Source organism: Puntigrus tetrazona, chromosome 14 (genome assembly GCF_018831695.1).
Source record: "Puntigrus tetrazona isolate hp1 chromosome 14, ASM1883169v1, whole genome shotgun sequence".
Taxonomy (NCBI): Eukaryota; Metazoa; Chordata; class Actinopteri; order Cypriniformes; family Cyprinidae; genus Puntigrus; species Puntigrus tetrazona.
In genome coordinates this window covers 5538162-5550004 of record NC_056712.1, presented here as the reverse complement: position 1 = coordinate 5550004, position 11843 = coordinate 5538162, and the positions used below count along the sequence as shown (strand labels likewise).

The 11843-nt window shown below is 39.7% G+C and overlaps 2 protein-coding genes across 2 annotated transcripts; one reads left to right on the top strand and one right to left on the bottom strand.

The window, feature by feature from the left end:
* Positions 1 to 266: 266 nt before the first annotated feature.
* On the bottom strand, positions 267 to 5928 carry si:ch211-153b23.3. Its single transcript, XM_043257320.1, has 11 exons — positions 5819 to 5928; positions 4489 to 4669; positions 2855 to 4321; positions 2669 to 2761; positions 2474 to 2578; positions 2273 to 2382; positions 1978 to 2169; positions 1714 to 1876; positions 1424 to 1589; positions 960 to 1054; positions 267 to 853 (listed from the first exon to the last, which is right to left on the bottom strand). Exons 3-11 carry the CDS (start codon positions 3702 to 3704, stop codon positions 768 to 770), a joined length of 1860 nt encoding a protein of 619 aa, XP_043113255.1. The 5' UTR covers positions 3705 to 4321; positions 4489 to 4669; positions 5819 to 5928; the 3' UTR covers positions 267 to 767.
* Positions 5929 to 6115: 187 nt separating this feature from the next.
* irg1l (immunoresponsive gene 1, like) lies at positions 6116 to 10111 on the top strand. The gene is made up of 6 exons (XM_043257321.1): positions 6116 to 6257; positions 6596 to 6659; positions 6872 to 7059; positions 7304 to 7396; positions 7954 to 8159; positions 8846 to 10111. The coding sequence occupies exons 1-6, from the start codon at positions 6240 to 6242 to the stop codon at positions 9771 to 9773; spliced, it is 1497 nt and encodes a 498-aa protein (XP_043113256.1). The 5' UTR covers positions 6116 to 6239; the 3' UTR covers positions 9774 to 10111.
* Positions 10112 to 11843: the final 1732 nt, after the last annotated feature.

The window sequence follows — 11843 nt, the reverse complement described above, 5'->3', positions numbered from 1 at the left end:
TATATTTATACAATTATTATCTTAAATTTTTATATATTGTCTCATTTTTGTTTGTTTGTGGTCCACACTACATTTACTGTATGTCGTGCATTATATTTTCAGTATGTTGCAGTATATTTTCTTTATATTATTGTTATGCAAATTTTGGATATTGCTGTGTTGTCGTGTGTTGTTTTCTGTATTTGTTATCTGGTTCTTCTACAAACAGAATGAAAGCTTGTTTGGAGTATAAGCTCGATGGTTCAGTTTTCATGACAAAAGAAATATTAATTTGTCAAATAGTCAGGCTTTTATTAGACAATTATAAAGCATCAGATCACTTATACACAGTTTCTCAGTTCACAATATACAAATACAAGCATACTGTGCAATGGTAATCTTTAAATACATATTCATTCACTGGCTGAATTGATTTCTTTGTGTTTCTTTGTGTTTACTCTTGATCAACAAAGACACGATTCACTGAAAGAGTATAAATAGCAATAAATTAAATCGGTATTCAAAGATATCCTTCAAAAGCATTGGCAAACATACAATAGATTTACACAGCAGTACAGTAACAGGTTTTTGTAGCTAATGCTCACTTAATATAAGCTTAAATAATGCTCACTTTAACATGGTTTCATGTTGATACTTCTTGCTCAGAATAACTGATAGTGTAGTAAAGTGATATCAACACTGGTTCGTATACATGTCAAGTCATTCCAAATTATTCCCTTCATATTTAATATCCTTCAAATTAAAGAAAGTTGACGTTGGCAGTAATCCTACAACATGTTGCTTTTCACTCGTTCAAAAATCTGCCTCACTTTCAGTGCAGGCACACAACCTTCACGAAGAATGCTGATCGTTCCTGAAAAAGTGTAAAATGCATGATTTTAGTAATAATGTAATACATATAATATAATAACAGGTCATAATACATATATTATAATCAGCTCTTTGGGGTATCAGCTTACCTTCATCAATTTTGAGGCAATTCACTACAGTAGATGCCACCACCTCATTAGATTCACCATCACACAGGACTCCATCGATCTTGTGACCAAGACGGCTGTTTCAGGACAAAGGAAAACAATGCTTCAATTATGCACACTGCCAAAGCTAAGATGTTTTTCCATCACAAATTAGTTCTTGTTTTAATATAAAATGTCAAGACAAGCATCCTTCCTAATAATAAATTTGGCTTCAGATGAGATAAACTTTAATAATAGAGGTAAACCTTTCATTTCAGAACACTCTGCTTTAATTAAGGGAATGAATCAGTGCGCCTAACAATAGACTGTTAGTTCTTAATCAAGTTTTTTAAAGGTAAAACATAACTTATGTCAAATCTCAACCTTTAAAACCTTCAATCAACCCTTGTTTAGGCTATGTAATATTTTTTGGTAGAGTTTATATTCACAGCACTTTATAAACTTACTTGATGACCATGTCATGATGGGTACTGTCAGCTTCTCCACTGGGATTGGCTGATGTAATGGCCAATGGGCCAGTGAATTCACACAGGTGAGCAGTAGCACTGTGGTCAGGGACTCTAATCATAATGCTATCTCTGGTCCCCACACGGTCATAGGCAGGACCCACACCTGTGAACAATATGAGCAGTGACAATGACTGGATATAATAGGGAATCACGTGGTTTGGTAATTGTCCCAAGTTTGATAAAAGAACCGCATGCAATTACAAAATGTATCTTGTTAATAACCTTACCGAGTTTGAGGAGCCAATCACCCTTGGGGACAATGCAACTGATGCCTCCAGGGTAGACATTTCTCATGAACTCCCATAGCAGGGGACTGAAAGGAGGTTTGGCAGCCACAAGCTGCTCCACACTTGAGATGCAGATGCAAATTGGCTTCTCTGCAGGACGATCCTGGCGGAGATAAAAGTTTGTGGGTCAGCGGACAAAGAGCACAAGTGTTTGATGTTATGTAAAAGAATATTGTTTTTCAGAGCTTGTCTGCTGGCATGTACTTTGATAGAGTAGATCTTCTCAATTGCACTGGGGTTCTTGCATGAAGCAGCCAAGGCATAGACAGTGTCTGTAGGGATGCCACACACTCCATTGTTTTCCAGTAATTTTGCAATCTTGAGTAGGCCGCTGGTTTCCCGAGAATAGGCGACGAAACATGGAAATTTGGTTTCAGATTTCTTCTTTTTCTTGTCCTTGGATAAAGAAGAGACATTAGTTAGTATGTAGCTTTTGTGCAACCATGAACATGTAACATAACCGATTTAAGCATTTTGTGATCATAGATAAAACCAATACCTTGATAAGGGAAGGTCCAACTGGTATCAGGGTCTTGGAGAAGATACTGTTCACAAGGGACGCTAGCATGCCATACAAACATATGATGGCGAAAATTGCTAGCATGGCAACTAAAGAAAGAGTTTCAAGAAAAGGCAAGGTAAGTTTTATATATTGTTTCATTTTTATTCGTCACAATATGTATTCTTATGAAATGTATACCTTCTAGCTGATAGGGCAGTCTTCCAAGAGCAGAGAGGAGAAAACAAACTACGATAACCTCCATGATAGTGGTCAATGCCAGGAGAACAAGATTGCTGTAGGCCGCTGTACAGAAAGAAAGAAAAAGTCCAGCAATGTTTTAAATGCAGGAGTCAGTTGTGAAAGTCTGTTTTATGTATTTGTAAATAAACCTACCAACTAGAATCAAGAAAGCATTGATGACCAGAAATGCAATTGCCCCTGCAGCAAACCCATTTGCTGACTCAGTGGATATTTCCAAACGATGTCCTGCAGGAAAAATACATCTTAGATTTCCACCTAAATTGGTAGCAAAGTATTTTTTGTTCAAAATTCTATCTATGAATTTGTATATGTTCATACCTGCAAACCTAAACCAGCTCCAAGTTGCCCAAATAGCCACATAAAAGGAGGGCACAACAGAGCCGAATCTCTGGCCACCTTGAACCTGCAGTCGACTGACGTAAGCCTGGATGATGGCTCCTGGAATGAGCACCCAGGGAACGGTGAGGTCGAAAAACGCCAGGCCGAGCTGACTGCTGTGAATGGCTGAGAGTGCGGCCACTCCATTGCAAAGATAAAACATAGCATCAGGGAGCTGTGCACCTTTATCTTCAGGCTTATGCTGTTTGGATCTCTTGAGGTTACTGAGATATTTCTGCAGGGATTCAGAGGAGACAGGCTGGGGTCCAACTGGGATCAAAGACTTCTCTGCAATGGTGTTGATGAGACGAGCAAAAGTGCCATAGTAGGACAGGAGAGTGAAAAGGGAGCAGGTCACTCCAAAAAAGATGTAGTACCTCTCAATGGGAATCTGGGAGATGGTCGATATGGTTACCAGGACAAAAATCGAGTTGTGAATTAGCTCAAGAGTGTCTTTGTTAAGACTTGCGATGCAGAGCACCAAGGCAGCAGATACAAAAAACCAGTTGCCAACCATGGCGTGCCTTACTTCACCAGCTTCGGCCCGGCTGATGGTTACAGACACCACATGCTCTTCCCAGGTCTTCACCAACCAAAACATGCAGTGCAGGCCAAACTTGGTTGCATGGTAGCAGTCTTGACGCAGGTACGCATAATAGCTAGACAGAAGCTGAGCAGCAGAATTGATGGTTATCCAGATGGCAGCTACTGAGAGTGACGGGAAGTACTTAAAGGCGTAGAAGGCAAAGATAAATGGTGAGACTGTGTCACAGAAGAATCCCAAGGCCATTGGTTCAGCATATTTCGTGTTCTTCTTCTTCTCTTGGCCCAAGCTTTGGGAGCTACTGGCATTGGTGGTTCCAAGGAGCAGCACGTTGAAGAGAGGGTTTCAGAAACCCTTTAGCACATAGCGTTGGGCCAGTCCCTTGATTAGCAGTGCAGATGAGCCATATATTGCAAAGAGCAGAATTAGGAGCTCTAGTACCCCAGAGACCACTAAACCCCAGCTTGCTACCAGACCTACAGCCTCAAATACCAGTGTGAGGGTGATGGCCCCAAATACAAATGGCATGATGTAGTTTACGGTTGCTGAACAGAAGGCCAGTAGAAAGGAAAGAAGGATGTAAGGCACCAGGCCAGCTATGGCAGACTCCTTGATGAACATGTCAGTTTTATTGATGATAGTGTCTGTGAAAACATCTTGAAATGTGCTATTTATCATGGTAGATTCATTGAATAGGTTTGGACTTTGTTGGCTGGCACCTAGGAAAATTCTGGTGGCCCCATAGCTTGCCCACAGTGCTGCGTACCCTACAAATGACGCCCCACTAAGATGGTCATATTTTCGGAAAGATAGCAAGCCTGCCACAAGCTGACACACTCCACCAATTAGAATAAGATGAACGCCTGTATAAATGAACACAAGAAAAGGATGCATGATGTAGGTGTATGGGATTGAAGTAGCATGAATGCGCAATGCAAATAGGTTGCTATTATTTTTTTTTATATCAGTGCACAATTCTTGCAAGTTTGTTTGTTCTATTAAAAAGGGCAAAAACAATGTATGACGATACCTGCTAATATGTTTTCGACTCCCTCTGCAAGAACGCCAGTCCTGGCCCCATGGAAATTCTGCAGTAGGACAAGGAAAGCACTGATGCCATTGGCCAGGAGCCCAAGCACACCCGGTTCTCCATAAAAACTTGCCGGAAAGCCACTTGCTGATGCCATGAACTTCTCTTTAAGCTTAGTTTTCTGCTGATAAGATTAAGTGTAAATAAAATTGTATGCTCAAACATTTATACAATACCTTAATCAGTCATATCATCTCATAACCAATAATAATTAAATCGCAATGTGCACAAATAGGTTTGATCAACCCAAATGAGTTGATATAACAGTAACTTATAACTGATGGATATCAGGGTGTTGCATAACACAACTATGTTGGCTGTTATTCTGCATGATCATATTTTAGATCCTTTTACTCTATCCCATACCTAAACCTAACAGCTACTTTACTAACTATTAATAAGCAACAAATGAGTAGTTTATTATTTCAAAAGTCATTGTTAGTTATAGTGAGAATTTGATCCCAAACTAAAGTGTGATCAGTTTTGACCAAATAATCAGTATGATAAAATATTCTGTACTTTTAGTAATGGTTATATGCATACTTGTATAAGCATGTCTACGATAAAATGGCATTTATTGTAAAGAATCATTAAGTACCTCATAAAATAGGTTAGTTTTGTCAAAGCTGTGTAAAAATGTGCTTTTGTGTGCTGACAGAGTTCTCATATTGTGCGAGCACTAAAAAGCCTATTCATGGGTGTGTTTAGTTTCATATCCTCCCTCCCCTCCGTAGGTAAGCAACACAGGTCACTGTGTAAAACAATCATTCACAGGATGAATGTTTTAGGCTTTAGGCGATAAAACAGATCTCCTAACACAGATGTTTGAAGACTCTTAGCTGAAGAATGGTATTAATACAGTCTAGGTGGCAGTACAATGACAACTGCAGAGATTTGATCTGTTTCATCTCAAAGAACCAGCATAAACAGACAGCCGTCTGAGGACAAGACTTGTGGATAAACTTACAGTAAGTCTGAGCAGACTTTTATGTCAACTTTTCAGTATGTTTATAACAAATGATACACCTACTGAACAGTGAAATGTTAATGTTGCTTTTATGACACTACATTTATGATTATAATATATAAAATAAGATATACATATAAAATTGTTAAAAATAAGCGAATATATACAAATATTCAACTCAGTCAAAAATAATTGGTCATAAGATGACATAAGAGGTAAACATTGATTTGTATATTTTTTTTGCTTAGATATGTTGTGCTCATATATCATATGAGAAGAAGATTACAGAAATAAGAAACTTACCTAGTGAAGATTCCTTGATCTGTAATGAAGTATTGTGATGCTTGTGGAAAATTATTTAAGTTTATAGATACATCCTCAAAGAAGCTGGGAGGAGTTACAATGATTTCAACCAACCCATGTCCTCATGATGAATGACATCACTGACCCTTTCAATAAGACAGTTTGTTTCCTGCTGAAAATTCCCACCTATTAATCTAAAAATAATACTTTGGAAAATCCAGCCCAGGTTGATCTGTGGGTGTATCTTTGTCTTTTGTAGTCCAGTGCTATATAAAGGCGGATACATCAGCATCCTCTACCAACAATCACTTCACCTCTACATTGAGATAGAGAGAAGACAACAGCTTTCCGTCAACTTCATATCAACAACAAAAGATTTCAAGCATCTTCATATCTAGATCCCGAGCAAAAAACTGCCAAAATGCTTTCAACCCTACAGGTAAATCATTTATTTTTGTGTTTTTACATAGATTCCGGATGTTTGCTTTATGTTTAAAGAAAATCTAAATGTGGATATATATATATATATATATATATATATATATATATATATATATATATATATATATATATATATATATATATATATATATAAATTCATTCTATTTTTTTAAACATGTCATTAAAATGTAAACGTTACGGTCAAAACTATTTACATTAACTGTTTTTGAGGTTGTTTCATAAAAAGAGAAACTATAAATGCATATTAAAACTTATCTTTTTATGCTTTGAGCCTTTTTAAATTAATGTCACTCAACCATTAATGTTTTTACACAGAGATCCACCAGATATGTGTCTGCTATTTCTGCTGCTCGAGGGCTTCATAAGTCAGCACTAGATGGTGAGCAATATCTTCTGTCAAAACCTTATTGTCAGTGCACCGCTCTTTGTTAGATTGCGATAGTAAAGAAACTAAGCGAAAGTATAGGCTTTTGATAGAGTCTGCAATGTAAGAGTCTTATTTACTAATTTAGAATAATGGCTGACACTATGGTACTATCCAGCAATGTCAAGTGTTCACTGTTATTTTACACTAACTCTCGTCTGTTTTAGTGGTGGAGCGTCCTGCCCCTGAGGAGACAGTGACCAGCAGTTTTGGCCGGTTCGTTCAGAGCGTCCAGCCAAGACATCTGTCACCAACCGTGCTGCAGCGCAGCAAACGCATGGTTTTGGACAGCATCGGCGTTGGTCTTTTGGGAAGCACTACAGATGTCTTTGAACTTGCCCTTCAGCACTGCCAGGTAGGGCATGGCACTGATCATAAATAGTACACCGTAGAGAAAACAACCTGTGCTTTTCCATCATTAAGGGACACTGTTTCTCAGTAGAAATAGGTGAAGTTGATTTTACAGAATATAATTCCTCCCTGGACATAGTTCAGCATGTCTGTCTAACCAGTTTTAATGGTGTGCAAACAATGTCTATGTTTGAGCAGCAATGCTGGCCATTTCTGGTATGTTGATTTGTGTCATCTTTTTCCTCAAGCACATGTACGCTCCTGATGACATCAGCTTTGTTTACGGCCGCCAAGGCGTGAAGCTCTCTCCAACCCTCGCAGCGTTTGTGAATGGAGTAGCAGTAAGTGTCGTCATGTGCATTGAGTCATAATTCCAATTTCCTAGGTCAGTTTGCACTGAATGTGTGATTCAACATCCTGGTCACATTCTTAGTGTTTCTCCAGAAAGTCCTCTTCCACAAGCCTTGAAATTGGCATTCAGCCAAAACAGTCAATAAAGCATTACTTTTAAACTTGTTTTGCAACATTCAGTGCCGATTTTGGCAGCCAATAGTAGCAATGTGAAAAACAGCTCGAATGATGAAACCTCAGCACTGTGGAACTTTCACTAAGTACAGAAACATCCACGGTGTTGTAGGAAAATCTGCTGCTAATGCACTAAATTGAATGTGTTTACGTAATAACACTCCAGGATGTTTCTCAAATAGAAAATAGACAGGCTGTTTTATAAGATCTTGCTCATGCTACCGGCAGTCATGCACAGGATTTTCCTTTTATTTTTCTGGTTTGGCTGTGCTAGAGATGTCCGAAGGCAATGACATGGCAGTGAGACATGAGTGCCAATAAGTAGAAGCAGAAAGACACTGTAGACTTTGATTGACACGTCTGTTTTTTACAGGCTCATTCGATGGATTTTGATGACACTTGGCATCCCGCGACCCACCCCTCTGGAGCGGTGCTGCCTGCCCTCCTGGCTATAAGTGACATGCTTCACAACAACAGCAAACCAAGTGGGCTTGACTTTCTAACCGCCTTCAATGTGGGCATCGAAATTCAAGGCCGACTAATGAGATTCTCCAACGAGGCTCACAACATCCCCAAGAGGTTAGAGTCCATTTCTTTGTCTTAACTAAAGAGAGTGATAATTGCGTGTCTAAGCACAGCCCAGCTAGTATTTTGTGAGGTAAAGCACACACAGCTGGGTGGGTCGGAGCATCCGTGAAATTGTCAAAGCTCCTTCAGTCAGCTGTTTATGCAGAGCAGTTCTGTTTGTGCTCCAAGAATATAGTTAAACACTTATAATTTGTTATTTCCTGAGTGCTGTAAAAACAGACTCCATTTGGGTTCTGGAATAATGTCAGGTGCTGACTCAATCTAACTGGATATGCTATAACTATTTAAGATTTTTACTGGGTTTTCACATGGCAAAAATAAAAAAAGAGTTTGAATATTAGATATATTCACTGTGAAGGTGGGCCAGAGCCATAATTAGAGACCTGGGGCCTCATTTATAAAACATAACTAAAATCCACACCAACATTAATATGTATAAAAACATTCTCGCTGTTCTCAGTTAAAATATTTGGACGCTCTATTATATGTTAATGGCATTAATTAGGCAGTGTATGTAAAGAGGAGAAGATCTGAAACCATATATTTAAATGCAAATACAAAACTCCAAATGAGTATGCTTTGATAAGCAATTCTCTTAAAATGAAGAACCATCTAAGCTTTAGCCAAAAGCACTCTAGCACAGGAAATAAGGACTCTTTCTCTGTATTCCTTGTCAGGTTTCATCCTCCCAGCGTGGTGGGCACTATGGGCAGTGCAGCAGCCTGTGCTCGCCTCCTCTCTCTGGACCGCAGTCAGTGCAGTAACGCCTTGGCCATCGCTGCATCTCTGGCAGGTGCACCGATGGCTAATGCAGCAACGCAGTCCAAACCTCTTCACATTGGTAACGCCTCGCGCCTGGGTCTCGAAGCGGCGCTGCTGGCATCCCGTGGGCTGGAAGCGAGTCCTCTCGTCCTGGACGCAGTACCAGGGGTGGCTGGATTCAGCGCGTTCTACGAAGACTACTCCCCGAACGCCATCGCTTCCCTGCAGGAGCATGAGCACGACTTCCTCATAGAGACGCAAGACATCGCCTTCAAGCGCTTTCCCGCACACCTCGGCATGCACTGGATCGCCGATGCCGCCGCCGTCGTTCACAAGACCCTTGTCGGCCTGAATGGAGGCAGCGTTTCTCCAAACCTGGTGCAGGACATCCTGCTTCGGGTGCCGCTGTCCAAATACATCAACCGGCCGTTCCCGGAGACGGAGCACCAGGCGCGTCATTCCTTCCAGTTCAACGCCTGCACCGCTCTGCTGGATGGAGAAGTGACGGTGCAGTCCTTCCACCCCGAGGCCCTCCAGAGGCCTGAGCTCCTGTCACTGCTGTCCCGCGTCCGTGTGGAGCACCCCCACGACAACCCCGCCAATTTCAACATCATGTACGGTGAGGTGGAGGTCACCCTTGTGAGTGGAGACGTCCTGCGAGGGCGCTGTGACACCTTCTACGGTCACTGGAGGAACCCACTTAGCCAGGAAAGCCTTCAGAAGAAGTTCCGCAGCAATGCAGGTACGGTTCTGTCCAGCGAGAGGGTGGAGAGGCTCATCGAAGCAGTCGAAGGCCTGGACCGCTCAGATGACTGTAAACCACTGCTGGCTCAGCTGCAGTAAAATGCCTGCTGCTTTACGGCACCAATAATGTATAATGAATCTTGTTTTTCTGTGAAACGTAACGACTTGTAGGATTTATTTAATTAGCAGTAGTCCTCAAACACACTCCCTCTCTTGATGTATATACTGTAGAACTGTCGTATTTCCCACCATGTTTTATGCAATATTTATTAATAATGTTCCTTAAAATGCCTAAAGGTTAGTTTGTAAATATAAATGTTGTTTCTGTAGTAAGATTTTTAAAATATTGTATGATGGAATCTTTATGATGACTTCTGCTTGAATCATGTAATCTTGTTTGGACAGAAACTCAATAAAGATACAATTTTATTGCTATACTCGTTGATGTCTCGCTCATTTGTATTTTACTGAGAATACGTAGAAAGGAAAAGTAAAAGAGGCCATATTCATCATCTTCCATAAGTTTGAAACATCAAAATGAAACAATGAACATGGTAGGAGCTTTTATACCAATAAAACATTAACATTTAAAAATGTAACTAATTTACATTAGACACTACATAGTTACAAGTATTTGATTTGTGACTGAGTTCAGTATCAGTGATCAGGTATTGTAACTGCGACTTTATAAACTGAACCATAAATCCATAATAATGCAGAACATGTGTTTTATAAAAACTAATAAACAGCTAATATGTTAACAACAGGCATTCTAATAAGTAACTAGTTAAAGGAACACTCCACTTTTTTGGAAATAGGCTCATTCTCCAACCAGAGTTAATAAGTTGAGTTTTACAGCTTTGGAATCTATTCAGTCGATTTCCAGGTCTGGTGATAGCACTTTTAGCATAGCTTAGCATAGATCATTGAATCTGATTAGACCAGTAGCATCGTGTTGATGACCAAAACATGAGGAGGGTTTTGATATTTTTATACCGTCTAGCTTGCTCAGGGAGTGTGTCTTGCGTGCTGGGGACTGTTTTCCACAGGTGCTGCATGATATCACTGCGCCTGCTCCGGCCATGGTACGGCAGCAGACTTCCTTGATTATTACTCCAGAATAGGAGTATGATCCTAGTCGTATCAATTTTTCTTTTCCAACAAGCTTAGTACACAATGTAACTACAGAAGAGTCGACTACAGAAGAGTAAATGTAAACAGTCGCTTGAAGTCACCTTTATTTCTATAGCGTTTTATATGTTACAGATTGTGTCAAAGCAGCCGTACAGTGTCAAGAAGACATAGATGGTCAATAATGCAAAAGGACAACGACAAAGAGTCAGTTCTTCTAGCTAAAGTCAGCTTATGATTCAGAGATGTCAGCTCTCTTCAAATAGTGTCTGTGCAATCAGTCAAGTGTATAAAAGCAGTGGAAAGGAACCAAAATCTTGGAAAAAAAACAGACAGACCAAAATATAGCACACTAAAGTGTTACCAAACATCTTTGTGTCTCCTGTCTCCTGTCCTTCGATTTACATTACAGGTTGTTTCCTGAGTTATTATTGTGTTTGCAGTAAGATTGTATGTGCTAATGTAGCCTAGATTTGTAGAGTCAGTGGCTGAATTTCACTTACACACATTTTCGATACTTTGCACACAAATATAAGAACTGTCCACAATGCAAAACGCCTCACATTTCATCCAATATAAAGCACTGTATTCAAAATATCACAAACACGTCTTAAAAGCAAAAAATCTTATGAATACTGAAAAGTCGAAATCGAGTCAAAGGCTGAATATAAGCATATGGTTTTGCAGATTTGGTGTGTATTTCTGCTGTTTGAGAATCAGCTTTCAGAAACTGTTTGTGTGTAAGCAGTTGAAAGCAACTGTAAAGATTGTCTGTTTCATCCTTGATTCCACATCTGAAGAGACAAAAAACACATGGGTGAAATATTTGGGGATTTGATATTTTCCTTCAATGCTGAAGCAGCTGAATGGACAGAAATCCTCTGTTTTATATTAATCCAGCACTGGTGGAAAGTGTGGTCAGGTTAAAGTTCAAGGTTGTTAAAAGAAAATTGACCTACAGGAAATGAGTCACGAGCTATTAACAAATGCATTCAATGCAAGGTGGTTTTTAGCGATATTGTTCCTGTAATAACTTCA

Excerpts from the sequence above, each read along its gene's own strand:
- si:ch211-153b23.3 (XM_043257320.1), bottom strand. The coding sequence starts at position 3,704 with ATGGCCTTGGGATTCTTCTGTGACACAGTCTCACCATTTATCTTTGCC. Across the intron at positions 2,383-2,473 it reads ACTGCCCTATCAGCTAGAAG|TTGCCATGCTAGCAATTTTC; the intron begins GTATACATTTCA and ends CTCTTTCTTTAG. Across the intron at positions 854-959 it reads TTGCCTCAAAATTGATGAAG|GAACGATCAGCATTCTTCGT; the intron begins GTAAGCTGATAC and ends ACACTTTTTCAG.
- irg1l (XM_043257321.1), top strand. Across the intron at positions 6,660-6,871 it reads TCATAAGTCAGCACTAGATG|TGGTGGAGCGTCCTGCCCCT; the intron begins GTGAGCAATATC and ends CGTCTGTTTTAG. Across the intron at positions 7,060-7,303 it reads TTGCCCTTCAGCACTGCCAG|CACATGTACGCTCCTGATGA; the intron begins GTAGGGCATGGC and ends TTTTTCCTCAAG.